Source organism: Aspergillus neoniger (genome assembly GCF_003184625.1).
Source record: "Aspergillus neoniger CBS 115656 unplaced genomic scaffold BO87scaffold_32, whole genome shotgun sequence".
NCBI classification, from domain to species: domain Eukaryota; kingdom Fungi; phylum Ascomycota; class Eurotiomycetes; order Eurotiales; family Aspergillaceae; genus Aspergillus; species Aspergillus neoniger.
Genome location: NW_020291160.1, coordinates 217,780 through 235,354, shown reverse-complemented (window position 1 = coordinate 235,354; position 17,575 = coordinate 217,780). Strand labels below are relative to the sequence as shown.

Below are 17,575 nucleotides of genomic sequence, written 5' to 3'. Positions count from 1 at the left end.
TAAGTCCAGGAGTCGACGGCAGCAGACTGAACCGCATGGTGAAAGTACGCAACGCTACAGTTAGCCAGAACCGCATGGGTCCATCTCGTATCCATAAAAATGTCGGAGCACGAGCCTCCCAAGATTGCGTCAGAAGCGAGAAACTCTCGAACGGTGAAATGGGCTAGCTTGGCATATACACACTGGGTGCCACTCGTTTCGTCCCCAAGGCAGTAAGTCGAGACAAGACTGGAGCAGGAATCAATGAAGCTTTCTGGGTCGAGGGGCTCTAACTTTTCGTCATAGAAAGGAATGTCTCCATTATCGACATTGATAGCTATGGCGCTTGTGATCTCATGTAGAGATAGCTGCAAATGCGTCAGAGCGGGAATGATTCTTGATTTCCTAACGTGATGACTACTCACTGGCCGAAGAGCAAAGGCTACCCAGCGTAGAAGGTTCTTCACGGCAATGCGGTTGCTCTCATCAATCTTGCTGATTGTCGTGGTGTAGTGCTCCTCTAATGACTTTGGTAGGTCTCTGAGAGCTTTGTGTACCGCCTGTGGTGTCGCACACCGTCGCAGTGTCTGCAGTTGGCAGTCCATCCAACGAAATCTGCAAAAGGTGTCAGCCACTCAACAGTTCTGTAGGTCAAGGCTAAATACGCACGAGCCATTGGCTTGGGCCAGGAGGCTCTCTTCAATCTTCTTCTTCAACGATATTGGCCACCGGGCAAGTTTGCCCTGATACGAGAACTGGTGTCGTAGTGCTTTCTGCATATCAACAATCACTGTTGATTCATCAATTGTAGCGGTGGAGGTTTTGAGGCGTTCGAAAGCGTGTCGAAGTTGCTCCAAGTTTCGGCTGAACACAATTAAATGCTGTTGTCCTTTTGTCTGTTCCATCATCTCCTTAACGAAATTCGCAAGCTCGGGAACTCCATTCTGGAGGTATTCTTCGCATTCATCGAGACCATCGAGAACAATGTAATTATGCTCGAACTGCAATAAGAGGTCATTCAGTAACCTCTTCCATGAAACTGAATGCTGTTCGTCGGATGGGCTGTTATGATTTCTCCACGGCCTAGGGAGATAGCGAGGAATGGTTGCTCCTTGATGAATCAGCTGCCTGACGAAGGATCCATACACGCGGTTGATGTCGACTCCTCTTTCTTCCGATGCATCCATGAAGAAATAGCATAGGCTGCTACTTTGCTCCCCACCACAGTGGTCTTGAAGATCCTTAATGATCCTCGAACTGCTAGTTGTCAGACCATCATGATTCAAATGGGCGCAGAGACATTCGTCGACTGGATCCGATAGGGAGCACACATACCATAGGACGGTTTTACCACATCCAGCTGGAGTAGGACCATGAGTGATCGGTTAATCTCAGTACTGAGGGAGCCACTTACCAGCCCCCTTAATCCACAAGAAATTGTTGCGGCTAATCTTCCATTTCATGTATTGCTCCATGTTCAATAGCCAGTCACCAGTAGCTGGAGCACACTTTTGGTACTCTTCTTCTTGCTTGGCTGATTGACTGCGTCCGCCCAGCTGCTTGAGAAGCTCAGCTACTTTACGGCCTAAGACTATTATTAGCGGTCTTATTGACTCTGAACTTCGGCTTACCCTCATCAGATTGAGCCACACTCTCTTGGAGTCTAGTAATATTCTTCTGAACACTAGGCGAAGACCGGGTGAGGTTCAATACCTCCATCATGCTCTGGCTAGACGAACCGTCAGAAAAGCAACGGGTGTTCTGTCACAAAACAACTACGTATTATCAACTGCTAATGCCAATTGCAGCTTGCTCTTGGTGGTCGCAAGGGTCTTCAACAACTTTTCCACATCTACAAGTTGCAAAGGCCACGCCAGAGCACGCCCCACACTAGAGGATTTCCCCAGTTTTAAGCTTACTCTGAGGTCTTGCAATCGGACCAAGCACCTGCGGAGAGCGCCATCATTCCCATCCATTGTCTTCAAGGACGGCAAAGACGAGGCATTGTCAGACTCAATTGCCTTCACCAATCTCTGTGCGATGGTCCCAACACTGGAGACCTCGTCCAGAATCCGAGAGATATCTTGGGGCGCATCTCGGACGCCCATGCGGTAGTCATAGCACACGGACACCAACGTACCACATACCTGGACAATGCCGATGAGGGTGCCTACAAGGCCAATTGGTTCAACCATATCAAGTGCGCACGAGCATGCAAATCAGAATCAAGGCTGCTTGAGGCAACATTCCACGGCAGGAGGCCACAGCCTTGAAGATGGCATTTGAAGTACGAGCTAGTGGACGGGCGCGACCCAGATTGGAGATGGACTAGTCCATACATGGACATCACGTGAAATTGTCTCACAAGGCTACAAACACAGGGACGGATGAGTAGATCAGAGAAGATGTGACTGCTCACTGATTAGGCCTTGGGCGCTCACTGATTGGTCATCCGTGATGTGAGAATTCACCGAGAAAGCCCGAAGTACCCTCAATGAAGCGGTGGTACCCAGAAGAGGGAAGCTACGATCATTTAAGAAGGCAAGTATGTATAGGGTGGTACAATAAAAACTTGACGTTAAAGAGCATACCAATACAATAGTGATACAGATTCTCGCAACTCCAGGAATAGCACAAATGTGTAATCATACCCCCTCAACTTTCTCCCCCGGTGCCAACATCTTGATATAACGATGCTCTCCCGTCTCTAACACCGTAATAGGATCGTTAACCCGCAGCGTAAATTCTATACCATCAGTCAGTTCTACCCAAAAAGCCCAAACAAAGCAATAGACAGAAGAAGATACCTTTAACAGCAGGAACACACTGCATCCCCAAGCATGCATTGGTCAAATCCCCAACATCAATGCGTCTATACCTCTTCAACGTCCGATCCGGTTCCCTAGGATGTCGTATGCCCGTATCAGGATCTACATTGGGCAATTTACACCTGATAGTCCGACATGCAGTGTAGATTTCCACCCCATCGCCAGAGGAATCTCCAATAATTATCCTCTTCCATTCATCCTCCACAAACTTCCCCGGCCCCTGAACGATCACATTCGCCCTAAATCGCCTCACACTCAACTCGGGAATCTCGTCCGCACAGTTGGCAGCAACGTCCCTCACGCTCGCCATGTTGAGTAAATGGATCGGATACGCGTCCGCGAAGCCAGTCACGGGCTGGAAGCCTATATTTTCTTTGCGAGGGGCGTTGCGGTAGATTTCTCGTCTGTGAGTGGTGCTTGCACGGAAGAGGGAGAGTTTTCTCCGTTGATGAGATGGGAGGGTGGTGTCGTATGTTAGGAGATCTTTCAGGGCTGCGGGGAGGAGGTGAGAGTAGTTTTGTGCGAGGGGGATGTCTTTCCAGATCTTGACGGGGGTGAGGGGGAATTGTGTTGTTGAGTTAGGCGGGGGTCCGATGGGGATGGTGAAGGATGATTGGGATGGGAAGATGTGCAGGGTTCTGAGCAGGGCGATTAGGGGGTTGCGAGATGGTGGGAGGGGGTAGTGTATTAGCAGGACGCCGTTTGATAATGTCTCTGGATTTGTGGCTGAATATGTAGGTGACAATGGATCAGGAATCCAGATCTCTGGACGGAGGAGGGCAAGCTGTCGGAAGTCGCGGTCCCGGAGTGTGCGGGCTGTCCAGGTTCCATTCGCCTCGTCATTTTCTTTCTCATTTGATGTTGAGGATGACGTGTTGGTGCCAGCGGTGGCAGGTTGTGGTGAAGGGAAGAACTCCGCAAAACAAAACAGCCGATCATACTTCAAACCCGTCTCTATCACATCCGCTGCCTCGAGCTCCACTCCTGCGCAGCTCTTGATCGGGTATGTGAACAGCGCTTTGATGCGCCAGGCTGGAATCCCAGATTCAGGCTCTGTGGCGGCGCTGGGCACGCCGTGGATGTATTTGGGTGAGTATTCATCATGCAAGTTCGAACGCTGCAATGGTGAGAGACCCAGTCTGCGGCAGCCTTTCGGGGGCGGGGGTGTGGGGTTGAGGTAGGGGAGAAGGAGAATAATGCAGACGAGGATGGGGACTGTGATGGATAGGAGGAGGGTAGTTGGGGCCGAGTTTAAACCATGTTGAATGGTGGCAGGAATGCTAGAGAGTAAGTCTAGCATTGGTGGTGCGTATGTAGGCGAAGGGGTTCAATAATTGATTGATACTGGTGATGAAAGTGGTGATTGTAGGTGGAAAAATCATTCCTGAATATGGCGTCGGCAGTGATTATCAGATTATCAATCGCCGGTGTCGGAAGATGCCGATGGTGGGTCCACTCATAGCCAAGGCTGCTGGTCTTCTGGATGAAATTTGGGTTTAAGCTTTACCAGGCACTTTGTAGCTACCTTGAAAATACCCCTAACTTGCTTGCAATCCCAGACAGGAAGAAATGCGATGTTGGTCCAGACGTCCATCGGCTACACGCCCGATTTTGCGCGCCATGACTACAAGAGCCTACTTTGTTCGCTGTGGAGACAGAGACAAAATGAGAAAGGGGAGGCATATCTGGTTAGGTTATATATCTTATTTTCGACATCAGGTACCATATATGAATCAGAAAAAGGAAAGGACGTCGTCTGCTGTGAAAAAAATGCATCGTCAAAGGCATTTAAGTGCTTTCTCTAGAAGGTTAGAGATTCCCGCGCAACGCCTGTTCCCTCTCAAAAGCCTCGAACAAACTCTTGAAGTTCCCAGCCCCAAACCCATCGAAATTCTCTCTTTGGATTATTTCAATAAAGACGGTAGGACGGTCACCCACGTGCTTCGTGAAGATCTGCAAAAGATATCCCCCTTCATCGAAGTCGATAAGAATGTTGTATTTCTGCAAAAGGGTGATATCTTCGGCAATTTTAACATTCTTCATAGCCAGCTTCTCACGCATCTTAATATAGTAGCTGCTAGGGACGGAAAGAAAGCTGATGCCGCGCTTCGTAAGGCTTTCGACAGCTTCAATAATGTTATTGGTTCGGAAAGCGATGTGCTGACAGCCGGCTCCTCCGTAGTAGTCCACGAATCTAGACACATACATAAGCATTGATTATATCACCGGGACCCTTTCTTAGGTGGGGTGTTGCGACTCACTCTTCAATCTGAGATTTCTTCAGACCAGTGGCTGGCTCGTTCATCGGCATTTTGATCACATTGTTTGGAGATGCCACAACAACTGATCGCATAGCTGAATAGTCCGAGCACATATCTTTGTCGTCCACAGACCAATAGCGGTGGAAGGTCAGAGCATCCTCGTAACTAACAGATACGATGATGAGCAAACTTCTTTGGAGATATTGGAATGACGGAGATAAGGGAAAGGGTACGCCTACTATTTGACAATCCCGTCGAGACCATTCCAAGGCTGGTTCCCGACGCAATGATCAATTTCAATCAAATCCACCTTGGGTAGTAGCTCGTTCAGAGCATTCATATCATTTACCGGGCGAAATCCAGGAAGGAATACTCCTCGATAATTCGACCGATTGATCAGAGTGTGAGCTGTATCTCCGTACGTCTTGATTGTTGCATAGAGTACTTCCCCGTCCTTTTCATCACTAAGTATAGTTGGCTTCTGGATTGAGGTTGCCCCATTCTGGATGGCATGCTCCCACACGCCTCTGACATCGTCGACCTGAAAGGCAATATCCTTAACTCCGTCACCGTGTTTGATCAAGTGTGCTTGGATCTCAGTCAATAGACTGCGGTCCTTTTCGGACACGTTCTTGTCGGAGGGGATGTTCTGGGGCCCGGTTACTGGGGCAGTCAGCATGAAGCGAGCGTTCCCGTTGGCAACGACATAGGAAGTTGTCAGGTGCGATCCGGTTTCTGGTCCGCTGTATGCGATAACGCGGAAGCCGAAGTGAGCGACGAAGTAGGTGGCAGCCTGACGGGCATTGCCCAGATACCACGATATATAGTCAAAGCCGGTGTAGTTGGGATTGATACTCTTGATCACGGCCAAGTTGGGCGGGACCTTGGATGGCTCGCCGTCGACGCCGGTGAAACGCATGTTGTGCAAATAGTGATATTCAAGATATATACAGAGGTGATCGAGCGACTTGACAGGAACACCGAAGTTCAACAATGGCTTAGGATGTTGAGCCTGGCATACTGTCCCAGACCCGATTTATAGCCATTGTCGAAAATGTAATGCCAGCTATCTCTCGGAATACAGTGTAGATAGAAGAGATTTGCCATCTTACATCTCAGCTGATGTATCATACATCATGCATCATGCATGGCTGTGGGTAAGGGTAGAAGGGCTGAAGGAAAAGCAAACACCGAACCTTCCTTGGCATTGTGTAATTAGAAGCTAGTACGCAAATCGAATGGCGCTTGGCCATTTGCCACGAATATCAGTTTCATGGCAGTGGCAGGTCACAAGCCTTCTTTTGTAATCTGATTGTTGTGTTTGATGTTGATTGATCTGTATCTCGCCCGGAAGATGGGAAACGAAGAACCGGTATTGCCAGCTGTACGACCACCTCAAAGGGTTTCTCAAGAAGTGGAAGAATAGTAGCATAATGTATCGGTGATCTGGCCGATTGTAGTGCTGAAATTCGACACTGTTGTTACCACTGCCTCTAATCCTGCTTCTTAACCTCTTCCAGATCATGTCGAGATTGGATAATCTCAGCGCCACATACGCCCCTTCCGAGGGTTCCGGACCGCCTTCCCCTCGCGTTAGCAAGGGTGAGAAAAAAAAAAAAAATAGGGCAGGCTTTTTTACACGAAGTGCCCGTCGAGAAATGTCGAATATCATCTAGCTCGATACTTACTTGATACGGCGCCGGTGAGCTGACAGGTCAGATGAAGGGGCTAATTGTAGGCCTAAAATGAGGAGGTGGGGTTTAGCTGTGTCATTGTAGATCTCCCATATTAACGTTAGCTTTTAGGTATAAGCATTGTTGTGCTACGCACGGGGCGTCAACTGCGGTAGATTAGGCTAGTGTGGCGGCCCTCCGCGGGCCGTAGATCACAGATCACAGATCACAGCTGAACTGGTTGACGCGTCATCAACGGAATTGTCCTTTGCATCTCGAGTCACACTTTTGCAGGGTTAGTGGCTGGGGTGAGATTAGCATGCACGCTCTGTAATCTGCCATGGTGGCAATGCTGCAGCTTCAGTCGGAGGTTTATCGTGGGGCACGTGGCATACATATGTTGGCGGGGTTAATGGTAAGCAAAGGTATGAGCACTATTTTACCTGATGACTTGTACCATGTTGTTGCTTTTGCGGTGTCTCCCCGCATTAGAGCAAGCCAGAGAACACCTTCTCTTCTGGCTGGTCGACGAATCCAATTCCCCTTGACATCCTTGGGTCTCCTACGGAACCTACCCATTGGGCAAAGCTTTGGAAGGTGAATGAGAACCACAAAGGAGCACCAAGTCATGACCGAATGCTATGATGTCGTCGTTGTAGGCGCTGGCCCGGTAGGGCTCATGCTGTCAGGATGCCTCTTGCGCTTGGGACCGTACAAGATCAAGCACATTGATCAGCGGCCCTTCCCGACAAAGACTGGGCGCGCGGCTGGGATCCAGGCGCGGGCTCTCGATATGTTGCAGGATTTGGACCTCAAACGTGCCATCATGTCGTATAACCCAGGCCGAATCTACGAAGTTGCATTCTGGGACGCTTCCAAGGACGAGGCAGGGATTCGACGAACGGGGACTGCGAAAACTTATCCTGATTACATCGATACGAGACATCCGTTCTCTACCATCCTCCACCAGGGGCGGATTGAGGGGATATTTCTGGATGATTTAAGGGAACGAGGGCATGAAATCCAAAGGACTTGGACGATTGCTGGGTTCCGGAATGAGCCGTGCGGAGAGTATCCCGACCACCCACTGGTAGTGGACCTCGTCAGCGTGGACGGGAGAGATCGTTCGACTGTGCGTACAAAATATCTGTTCGGTGCAGATGGAGCGCGAAGCCGGGTTAGGGACCTTCTTGGGGTGCCCATGTTGTCGAAAGATCCAACGATGCATGTGTGGAGTGTCATTGACGGTGTGGTTAAGAGCGACTTTCCGGACATTCAGGTGCATACCCATTTCCTGGAATATTGAATCACCAGTTTGGGCTCGTTGACACCATTGGCTGACAATACGACTCACTAGATGAAATGTACCGTACATTCCTCCAAAGGATCCGCCATGATTATCCCTCACGGGAACAATGTTGTCCGCATTTACGCTCAGATATTTCCGAAGAATGGACAAGAACCTCTCGCGTTTGCGACAGTACCGAAAATCCAACAGGCGGCAAATGAGATTCTTGCTCCATATAAAGTGGAATGGGAGAGAGTAGATTGGCACTCTGCATACCGAATTGGACAAGGACTTGCCTCGAGATATTCTCTCGATGAGCGAGTCTTTATTGGAGGAGATGCATGCCATACGCACAGTGTAAGCACCTGACAGACATTAGAGAATAGCAGTAATGTTCAAACTAACAGCCTTGTTTCCTACAGCCCAAAGCCGGTCAGGGGATGAACTACGGCTTCTTGGATGCACACAATCTCGCATGGAAACTACACCTGGTCGAATCTGGTTTTCTCCGTCGCTCCCTGCTGAAAACGTACGAAGGAGAACGAAAGCTCGTAGCAGCAAAGCTGATTGAGTTTGATGCGACGTACGCGAACTTGTTCAGTTCTCGGAAGCCTGCTGGCGAGAATAAGGTTGCTCCGAGCTCGGAGTTCGTCCAGGTATTTAAGCAGAACACGTTCTTGACGAGTGGCTACGGCGTCGAGTATCCCGTTAACAGCTTAACTTGGCCTTTAAAATCTACACCATCAAACACAACGGCTCTGCGTCCTGGTCGCAGCTTTCCTACTGCAACCGTAACGAGGGTCATCGATGCTCATCCTGTCTACCTGGAGCAGGAAATCCCCTTCAACGGCAGCTACCTGATCTACATCTTTGCAGGAAAACCTGCAACTACCTCAAAGGCGATTTTCGATCTCGCCGATAATCTACAGGCCAAGCGCAGCATCTTTCGCCGATATCAGCGTAAGGATGTTGATACCTCGTACGAACGACGACACAATCCTCACTCCCCTTTCTTCACCTTTTCGCTGGTTTTTCACGCACCGCGATCGACGATTGAAATCCAGGAATTCCTTCCGGACTATTTTGCCTGCTATAAGTACCACGTTTACGCGGATGATTGCGAATTGTCGCAGAGAGGTGAAGCTACAAAAAGAAACGCTCATGTCAAAATGGGCTTCGATGCAGACAAGGGTGGTATTGTCGTCGTGCGTCCCGATGGGTATGTTGGATGTGTTCTTGATCTAAGTGAGGGGAGAACGAGTGGTTCGGCTTTGAATAGATATTTTAAGGCAATTGTGCCAGAACGTGAGCACGATGTTGTGGCGGCAAGGCTGTAAACAAGGCCATACATCATAGATAACAACCTAGAAAAAGCAGTTCATCAACATAACATGTTTAATCTACTATTCACTACAACACAACCTCATCCCAGACTGAGCTCTAAATCCGAGGAGATCTGCGCAAAAGACATACATAGTATTAACGACGAATCCGGCTAAGAGCTCATGAAGGTATTAAATACAGGAGATGCAAGACACTGTTACAACAATATTACATAGTACCTGCCCCATAACATGAAGTGATCGATCAATCACTCTCCAAAAGATTAGATTAAAAGCAAATGAATCCACAATCTCAGGTGAAAAATATCATCGGTCACCGGGGGCAAACTAACTGAAAAAGGGTCTGAAGTCCGAAGCAAGCCCTGCAATCATTTCCAAAGATCCATAACTTTAGCAGACCTTATTTTCTCAACATTTCTATGTTATTGGCTACTAAAGTGTTACTCTCTGAGATGAGGAGTACAATGAGATGATATGCAAAGCCCGAAATAACCCTGGTTCATGTTAAAACAAGTGGCGATATGCATGCGTGAATGACGATCATCGCTGGTCACGCATGCGCATCCAGTAGTTGTTTCTTATTATCTACGTGGCGATAAGATCGGCATGGCTCGGAGGACCTGGTCATCATGCGTGGCACTGAACTAGATGCATTGACGGGGATCACCGATCTCTAGAGTATTAATTACGGGTGAGCTGTTGGACAATGACGGAATATGCGCTTGTCCTACAACTCAAGAATGCGCTCGTAGAATTCAGTAGTAGACGAATAGTAACTGACAGCTGCTGCATGGGAATAAGTGGCTTTTCTTCATAAGAAAATGCAATCACCCTCTGCCTCAGATCTTCCCTCCCAAATCACTAAGCCCCTCCCCACTTACGGATGGCTGGCCCTAAGCGGATATCTGCGGCTGAAGTTGCCCACCATTGCAGTCCCAGTGATTGCTGGGTCGTGATCAATGATCAAATCTGGGACTTGACTGAATTCGCCCCAGAACACCCAGGTGGTTGTGGCGGTGAGTATCCACAACATCATGCATGATACCCTATAAGCTAATAAAATCGTTCGAAACCAGCCATACTCCGCTACGCAGGCCAGGATGCTTCTCAGGTTTACAACGAAGTGCACACTCCCGACCTTATATCCAAGACACTCACTACGGACAAACTCATCGGCCACCTCGATCAGTCTTCTTTCCATGCGAAATCCTACAACAACTCTGTTCGAGAGGCGGCTCCTCCATCCGACAAACCACCTCTAGGAACCATACTCAGTGCCGATGACTTCGAGCGCGTTGCGCAGAACACCTTCTCAAAAAAGGCATGGACTTTCTACTCGTCCGCCGCCACAGATCTGGTATCTGTTAATGCGAACAGGTCGCTCTATAACCGCATTTGGTTCAGGCCCCGGTTACTACGCAATGTGCGCGACATAAGCACAAAATGTACAATCCATGGTGTTGAATGCTCATTGCCGATCATCGTTGCGCCAGTGGCTTTGGCAAGGCTTGCGAATCCTATTGGCGAGAAGGGATTAGCTAGGGCTGCTGGTAGTAGAGGAATCTTTCATTGTGTATGTCGCACCTATCTCCCTTCTTCTCTTACCAGTATTTATTCAATATTTCTTTGTCACATGCTGACACAAAAGTACAGATACCAATCACAGCCTCCATCCCAATCGAAGACATAACATCAGACATCCCATCCCCCTCTACCACATTTTCCTTCCAGTTATACGTCGCCAAAGACCGAACAGCCTCCGAGTCTCTTCTCCGCAGGGTATGGGACTTGGGAATCCAGACCATATTCGTGACGATCGATGCGCCCGTAGCGGGAAAGCGGGAAGCGGACGAGAGAGTCAAAGCAGAAGAGATAATATCCATGCCCATGACTGGTACTCGCTCAAAGAATGACGGGGCGGGAAGCGGACTCACCCGAACCACGGGGTCGTTTATCGACAGCTCATTCTGCTGGGAGGATCTCGCGTGGTTGAAGCAACAATGGCCTGGAAGGCTGGTTATTAAAGGGATACAGTCTGTGGAGGATGCGCAGATGGCGGTGGAAGTGGGTGTCAGTGGGATTGTTATGAGGTTAGCGAGTTACTATTTCATTCTATTTGGATACATAAATGAGTTTCATGACGGACTAACGGGTATAAAGCAACCACGGCGGCCGCAACCTCGACACATCCCCTCCCGGTCTACTTACACTACTGGAGTTACGACGCCATCTACCTTCTATTTTCAGTCAAATAGAAGTCTACATCGATGGAGGAATCCGTCGTGGCACCGATGTACTCAAGGCACTTTGTCTCGGAGCGAAGGCAGTGCTAATCGGCAGGCCGTTTCTTTATTCTCTCGCTTGTGGGGAGGATGGGCCTAAGCATCTTGTTGATAGTAAGTTATACTTGTATACTCTGTATGTTACCTGGGTGATACTGATGCTGCGAAGTTTTGCAAGCTGAGCTGGAGACTGCGATGAGGTTGGTTGGAATTACGGATCTTTCGCAGGCGAATCCGGCCTTGGTTAATACGCAGGATCTTGATCATTTGGTCGTGCGAGATGTGAGGATTACTGATCCGCTTGAGGCGCCTCGTGCAAAGATGTAAATTGGTATTAGAAATATCAATTATGCTGCAGATCATTCTAGGCCCCTTCGGTCGCTGATGGAAAAAAAGTCAATAACGTCAATTTAATTATGGTGCAAATTCTCGCAGGCTATAGAGACAGCAATTTTATAACATTTTAGGACAACTTCAAGTGATCTGGCACCGTCCATAACAGGCAAATAAGCTAAATATACATAAGATTTGATCTATGGCAACATCATCGTGAATACCTTCGTCCTCCGTCGATCGATCTCTTGAATAACCTTCTCGCCATTCTCGGCCCACTTATCAAATACCTGTCCCACCAAATACTCAATCCTGTCCTCTTCCTCTTCACTCAAACTCTCCTCGAATGTTTCTTTCGCCGACGAAGCCTTTTCCGTCCAAACCTTAAGCTGTTCCTTATCCCCTTGAATCTCACACGTCCGAGCGACCGCCTCTATGGCCTCCAGTGCTGGTAAAGAATTTTCTTCTGTCAATGTAGCCCATGTCTCCACAACACGACGTTGCATAGCACTGCCCTTCATTAACTTGGGGCCGCCCTGTGACACAAGTATACTTCCCAGAATAGCGGTTGCGCGGAGTGACTCTGGGCTATTCTCGTCAGTACTCTCGGTAATTGTCTTCAACGCCTGGCGTGCGAGTGCTTCTGCCGTTGTGTGGTCCCCCAGTCCCTCGTATGCCCGAGCAAGCCCAATGTCCAATTGAGCCAATATCATTCGTTCGGGCACGGTATCCTGTCGCACTCGCTGCAAGTAGCGGTCTTTACACTCAAGGCTGAGTACCAAGGCATCCATAAAATTGCCCTGTAAGCTAAGCGTATCTCGGAGGCGCAAGGAGGTCAGCAGTGTGCGCATGTCCATCGTCCCTAGCAAATGAGCTAAGATCGAATGCGTCTTTTCGTAAATGTGCTGGGATTGTTGCCAACATCCTGCTCTGCTTAATACAGTGGCAACATCTTCAATGATGGATACTGTTCCTAGGAGAGATGAAACAGTGGACTTCTCAATGTCCCAGGCATCCTCATACGCCTTGCTCAGAATGTCAACCACAAGCGATCCAGCCGAGCGATATTGCCCCATTTCCATATAGGCCAAAGCAAGATTCGTACGGCACCGTGCCACGGTTTCTCCAAGAGGCTCTGCCTGCCTCTGAACCTTCCCCAGTGCCTCAGAAGCCATGCTCAAGGCGGGAGAATAGCGCCCCTGCTCAAGTAAAACTGAGGAGCACCTGACCATCACATCTGATTCCAACCATTCCATCTGACTGCGCCCGTTTACAATGGTCAGCGACTCCAGATATTGTTCTTCTGCCTCAGCAGCTTTCCCAAGCAGCCTGTACACGAAGCCAAGCGTCCGGAAGGCTGATAGAGCTACATACGGCAGTGTCTTGATTCGTGGTCTGACCAGCCGCACCGCATCGCGTGCCATGTGCTCTGCCACGCGAAGATATTCGCACCGATCAATCCCGCAGTCAGCAAGCCTACCTGCGATATTCACCATGCGATAGAGGTTGCCCTTGTGGCTCACATCCTCAGCCTCCAAAGGGTACTCGAGATTAGTGTACAGGCTTGGCCTTGCTTCAGCATGCCGTCCTTGTCGGATGAGGTTCAATCCGAGATCGTACTGGCTTAGACAAGCGGGTACACTCCCACGGCCTAGTTGACGTTGATTTATTTGTGCGACCTTTGTCCGAAGAGGCTGCGCCGCCAGGCACATATCCCATTCCTCATAAAACTCAGCCAGATTCCTCATCGCGGCGACGGTTGACTCTTGATCACCCACTTGTCGGATGTTAGACTTTACAGACTGAACTAGGAGAGGCTCAGCTTCAGCATGCCGGTTCAGGGCGACCAAGGCTTGTGTCAATCCCGTGATGGTATCAGTCTCTATGGGAGAACCTGTGGTCTGGGATTCTTGCATCCGTTCTAGAGCTTTCCAAAACACGGCAGCAGCAGCGGCTGGCTTGCCCTGATCCTGCAGGAGACCCCCGGAATGTATCATGGTCATGATTTCACCAAACTCGACATTTGTACTCATGGCATCTGTTGCCCAATGCTGTAAAAAGGCCTTTGTGCACGCAGCTGCTGTTGCTGCTGCGTAATCCTGCCAAACCTCATTTTTGTGCGAATCTGCATAATCACAGACTCCCTTAATGATCAAGCTGGGGAAGAAGCTACTAGTATAGGCACCGGCGCCTTCTATATCCAGTCCAATGATGCCTTCGCGCTGAGCAAGTTCGTCACGCTGCTTACCAGACTCCATGGCGGTACTGCCAAAGCCCATGCGACCCACGTGAATAGCTGGCCACGGCCCTTTTTCGGTTCGTTCTGAACCATCTGGGGTTTGCGGACATATTACAGTCCTTTCCCTACGCACCAGGTTATCCTCATCGCATCCCAAGTCACTACACGAAAACTTAAGTGCATCAGTGCATACATTCTCGTCTGAGCACTGGCCGCAAGTGGATGGTTCACGGTGACGATGGAGATATGATGGTTGGAAGAGCTGGTCTGACTCAAGACCAGGATACTGGTAGTTTGGTCGGTGCTGCAGGGTCTGAAGCCAGATTTTTGCTTCTTCCTCGAGGTGTTGTAGATGGCGGTCGGTCTCCAGTTTTCGCAAGATAGATTGGATGAACAAGGCAGGTACGCCACCTCCAACCTCAACGTCGGTGTGCTTCGGCTCTAAGCCACTCGGATATTGTTGCCCAAAATCGTACTCCACCACTCCTTGACTGAAGACCACGTCTCCGAGGAAAATATCCCGTTGCCGGTTTGGATCCGATGGAACGCCACCACAGATCCCTACGACCAAGGTGAGATCAATACTGGGAAAGCTAGTGCGCAAACCCCTAACTGCCCCAGTCGCACTGACCTTGCCCGTATGCGGCATATGCGCGACCACAACATTGTGCGTGCCGATAACACCGGTAGTGTAGGAATTGAAATCACCAGGAGCTTTGCTGTAGACCTCTTCGGTATCCTCCCAGTGATGGTCAAGAAGCGCGATCACTGCATCTCCTTCTCGGGGAAGAGCACAGACAATGGCGATCTTAAAACCATGACGATCGCGAGGGGGACGGGTCACCACAGTCATATCCGCAGCATGGGGCAGATAATGAACTTGTCCTATAAAGGGGATGTATCAAAATCATTCAAGTTGTAGGCCGACAATGTGTGGGGTTCTTGGATGATAGATGCAGGGAAGCAGATAGATCCATCGTTGATTGTATCGAGGGGCAGGGGATGCTGAGCGGCGATTTAGCGCATGAGGGTCCACCTGTTAATGAACTAAGCTGTCAGCCGAACGAGATCGGCGCGGAATCTCCTATAGCACCAATCAGAGAGACAAGATGGATCGGCAGCACCTCAACAAATGTCTCCTCGGGTTATGAGCGAATAGGAGTGAAAGTACCAAGAGAAATAGCGGGTAGCTGACCAGAGTTCATCAATTGAAAATCGGTTCACTCCATTTTCTGCACCTCAAGCCTTTTCATTACAAACTTATTGGCAATTCCGAGTCTGTTGCGACGCCAATTCAGCCTTCGGACAATTGGCTGCAACACAAAATGCATCGGTCTCGTCTTACCCTGGGCTCACCAACGACAGTTTCAGCTAGGATCATCCACTTAGATGGTCACACGAGGGAGTGCAGAGTTACTCGAGAAAATCAGCCTCCAAATCGTGTTGTAGCTTCTCGAGGTGCTTTGATCGTTGTTTGATAGTTCCGTATCGAATAGGACGTGGTATCGTGGGCCCTAGGATTCAAACTCGCCTAATACTGAGATGTGTTACCATAAGAAGATGAGATAGAATGGAAGTATAGGGTCACTCAGTAGACGGGTGATATTTGCGGTGCAAACTATCGGACAGACGCACTTTCTGCCTCTCTATCTGTTGACCTTTCTCTTCTTCATGTAAACTGAGGAGTAAATCAACCCAGCACAGGAGACATTGAGTAGGATGGTTGTGAGGAGGTAGCTACAACAAAAATGTCCTTCCTATAGTTTGTCCTGCAAGTCACCTGCCGTGAAATTAGCCAATTTCGGCAGGTGTGGATGAAAATTACATTGGATAGCAAATGTGCCTCCCAGCACTAAATCCACCCATACTTGCAACTTCACAACATCATCTCCCCTCAAGCAGCACACTACTTCCCCAGACGCCTCCCCACCAACCTAATCTACAAACCCCAACCAAAATTAATACATCGCCCACCCCCCACTCGCAGAAACAACCTGCCCAGTAACCCACGAAGCATCCCTCCCCGCCAACCAAGCCACCACACTACCAACCTCCCCCGTCGTTCCCAACCTCTGCTCCACCGGCGTGCTAGCCATCTGCGCCTCCACAATCTCCCTCGGAATCCTATCCAGCAAATCACTCGGCACCGGCCCCGGCGCAACAGCATTAACCGTCGTCCCATTCCCGCCCAACTCAGCCGCCCAAGCGCGCGTGAACCCCTCAATCGCCGCCTTGGAGGCAATATACAGACTTATCCCCTTGAAACCGTACCTTGCCCCAACCGAACTCAAGTTGATGATTCGGCCATGACCCTCGGGTGGGAGATACGGCAGCACGGCCTGGGTCATGAGCATGGTGCCGCGGACGTTGAGGTTGAAGACGCTGTTGTAGTCGTCTATCGTGATTTCGGTGAGGGGGTTGACGATTTCGATGCCGGCGTTGTTGATTAGGATGTCTATTTTGAGGGGAGTTGGGGTGGTGGGATGGGATTTGAGTTCGGAGATTAGATCTGAGGCGCCGGTGGGTGTAGAGAGGTCGGCTTGCATGGTCCATGTTTTGGGGTTGTTGGGGAGTTGGCTAATTTTGGTACGGAGGTCGGTGATGGATTGGACGCTGCTGGGAGAGACGTATGTCATGCAGACCTGGGGAGGTTTTGATTAGTTTGGATGATGAAGGGAAGGAGTTGTGTATTTGTGATGGCTTACATTTGCACCGCGACGTGCAAGTTCCCACGCGATGCTGGCGCCGATGCCGCGGGATGCGCCCGTCACGATGGCGAGCTTACCATGAAGTGGAAGAGTAAATGCGAGCGATGATGGATTCATCCTTAACGAGAATAAGGGGATTTCATGGAGTGGTCGGTCTCAATTCATCGACCTTGTGTCATTGGGACATTTATAGTAGGACATTCTATCAACGGCTTACGCTGTGCCGTGATGTCATTCCTCGGGTATAGGATATAAGTCAGTAACTCCGAAGCCATAATCCTCTAGACACATCCATTGCAAATTGGCCAAATGAACATTAGCCAAACCGTTGCTATTTATCAGGGCGTACACTAATGGTTGGGCAATGGCAAGGTAGATCTGGGGAAACCGATCAACCTATTATAGGATAATGTCTTGCGCAATGCACAGTGGCATTATGACCCACTAGTACAATGCAACACACAGCAGACCTAGGAAGAGCGAACGAGACGAAGAATAAGAGCAGAACATGCCTACAGTATATATAATACCAAGTGTCAAATTCATGTGGGCGCGGAAGAATTTCAGGTCATTGCTTGCTAATTACACCAATACGAACAAAACTTTAAGCCAATGCAGAACCAACATATACTGTCGAGCTA

General features: G+C 49.4%; 5 protein-coding genes across 5 annotated transcripts; 2 read left to right on the top strand and 3 right to left on the bottom strand.

The window, feature by feature from the left end:
- Window positions 1-2,580: 2,580 nt before the first annotated feature.
- BO87DRAFT_461836 (MOSC domain protein) lies at window positions 2,581-4,164 on the bottom strand. The gene is made up of 2 exons (XM_025629125.1): window positions 2,787-4,164; window positions 2,581-2,725 (listed from the first exon to the last, which is right to left on the bottom strand). Exons 1-2 carry the CDS (start codon window positions 4,105-4,107, stop codon window positions 2,625-2,627), a joined length of 1,422 nt encoding a protein of 473 aa, XP_025476461.1. The 5' UTR covers window positions 4,108-4,164; the 3' UTR covers window positions 2,581-2,624.
- A 367-nt stretch (window positions 4,165-4,531) lies between these two features.
- BO87DRAFT_409335 (4-hydroxyphenylpyruvate dioxygenase family protein) lies at window positions 4,532-6,066 on the bottom strand. Its single transcript, XM_025626236.1, has 3 exons — window positions 5,308-6,066; window positions 5,069-5,233; window positions 4,532-5,001 (listed from the first exon to the last, which is right to left on the bottom strand). Exons 1-3 carry the CDS (start codon window positions 5,985-5,987, stop codon window positions 4,617-4,619), a joined length of 1,230 nt encoding a protein of 409 aa, XP_025476460.1. The 5' UTR covers window positions 5,988-6,066; the 3' UTR covers window positions 4,532-4,616.
- Window positions 6,067-7,369: 1,303 nt separating this feature from the next.
- BO87DRAFT_365869 (phenol 2-monooxygenase) lies at window positions 7,370-9,366 on the top strand (the record flags this gene model as incomplete). The annotated part of the gene is made up of 3 exons (XM_025621815.1): window positions 7,370-8,020; window positions 8,099-8,386; window positions 8,452-9,366. The coding sequence occupies 3 exons, from the start codon at window positions 7,370-7,372 to the stop codon at window positions 9,364-9,366; spliced, it is 1,854 nt and encodes a 617-aa protein (XP_025476459.1).
- Window positions 9,367-10,255: 889 nt separating this feature from the next.
- On the top strand, window positions 10,256-11,981 carry BO87DRAFT_365868 (cytochrome B2; the record flags this gene model as incomplete). Its single annotated transcript, XM_025621814.1, has 5 exons — window positions 10,256-10,388; window positions 10,449-10,945; window positions 11,026-11,462; window positions 11,533-11,768; window positions 11,824-11,981. The coding sequence occupies 5 exons, from the start codon at window positions 10,256-10,258 to the stop codon at window positions 11,979-11,981; spliced, it is 1,461 nt and encodes a 486-aa protein (XP_025476458.1).
- Window positions 11,982-12,121: 140 nt separating this feature from the next.
- Window positions 12,122-17,074, bottom strand: BO87DRAFT_461833 (uncharacterized protein). Its single transcript, XM_025629124.1, has 3 exons — window positions 16,932-17,074; window positions 16,274-16,868; window positions 12,122-15,111 (listed from the first exon to the last, which is right to left on the bottom strand). The coding sequence occupies exons 1-3, from the start codon at window positions 17,049-17,051 to the stop codon at window positions 12,188-12,190; spliced, it is 3,639 nt and encodes a 1,212-aa protein (XP_025476457.1). The 5' UTR covers window positions 17,052-17,074; the 3' UTR covers window positions 12,122-12,187.
- Window positions 17,075-17,575: the final 501 nt, after the last annotated feature.

What these genes read in the sequence shown, in the direction of transcription:
- BO87DRAFT_461836 (XM_025629125.1), bottom strand. Translation starts at nt 4,107, where the DNA reads ATGCTAGACTTACTCTCTAGCATTCCTGCCACCATTCAACATGGTTTA. An exon ending in GTGTGTTCCTGCTGTTAAAG is followed by an intron (nt 2,726 to 2,786) that starts GTATCTTCTTCT and finishes CTGATGGTATAG; the next exon opens with AATTTACGCTGCGGGTTAAC.
- BO87DRAFT_461833 (XM_025629124.1), bottom strand. Translation starts at nt 17,051, where the DNA reads ATGAATCCATCATCGCTCGCATTTACTCTTCCACTTCATGGTAAGCTC. An exon ending in TTGCACGTCGCGGTGCAAAT is followed by an intron (nt 16,869 to 16,931) that starts GTAAGCCATCAC and finishes AAACCTCCCCAG; the next exon opens with GTCTGCATGACATACGTCTC. An exon ending in GGGAACGACGGGGGAGGTTG is followed by an intron (nt 15,112 to 16,273) that starts GTAGTGTGGTGG and finishes TCCCCTTTATAG; the next exon opens with GACAAGTTCATTATCTGCCC.
- BO87DRAFT_409335 (XM_025626236.1), bottom strand. Translation starts at nt 5,987, where the DNA reads ATGCGTTTCACCGGCGTCGACGGCGAGCCATCCAAGGTCCCGCCCAAC. An exon ending in CTCGACGGGATTGTCAAATA is followed by an intron (nt 5,234 to 5,307) that starts GTAGGCGTACCC and finishes CGTATCTGTTAG; the next exon opens with TTACGAGGATGCTCTGACCT. An exon ending in AAGAAATCTCAGATTGAAGA is followed by an intron (nt 5,002 to 5,068) that starts GTGAGTCGCAAC and finishes GTATGTGTCTAG; the next exon opens with ATTCGTGGACTACTACGGAG.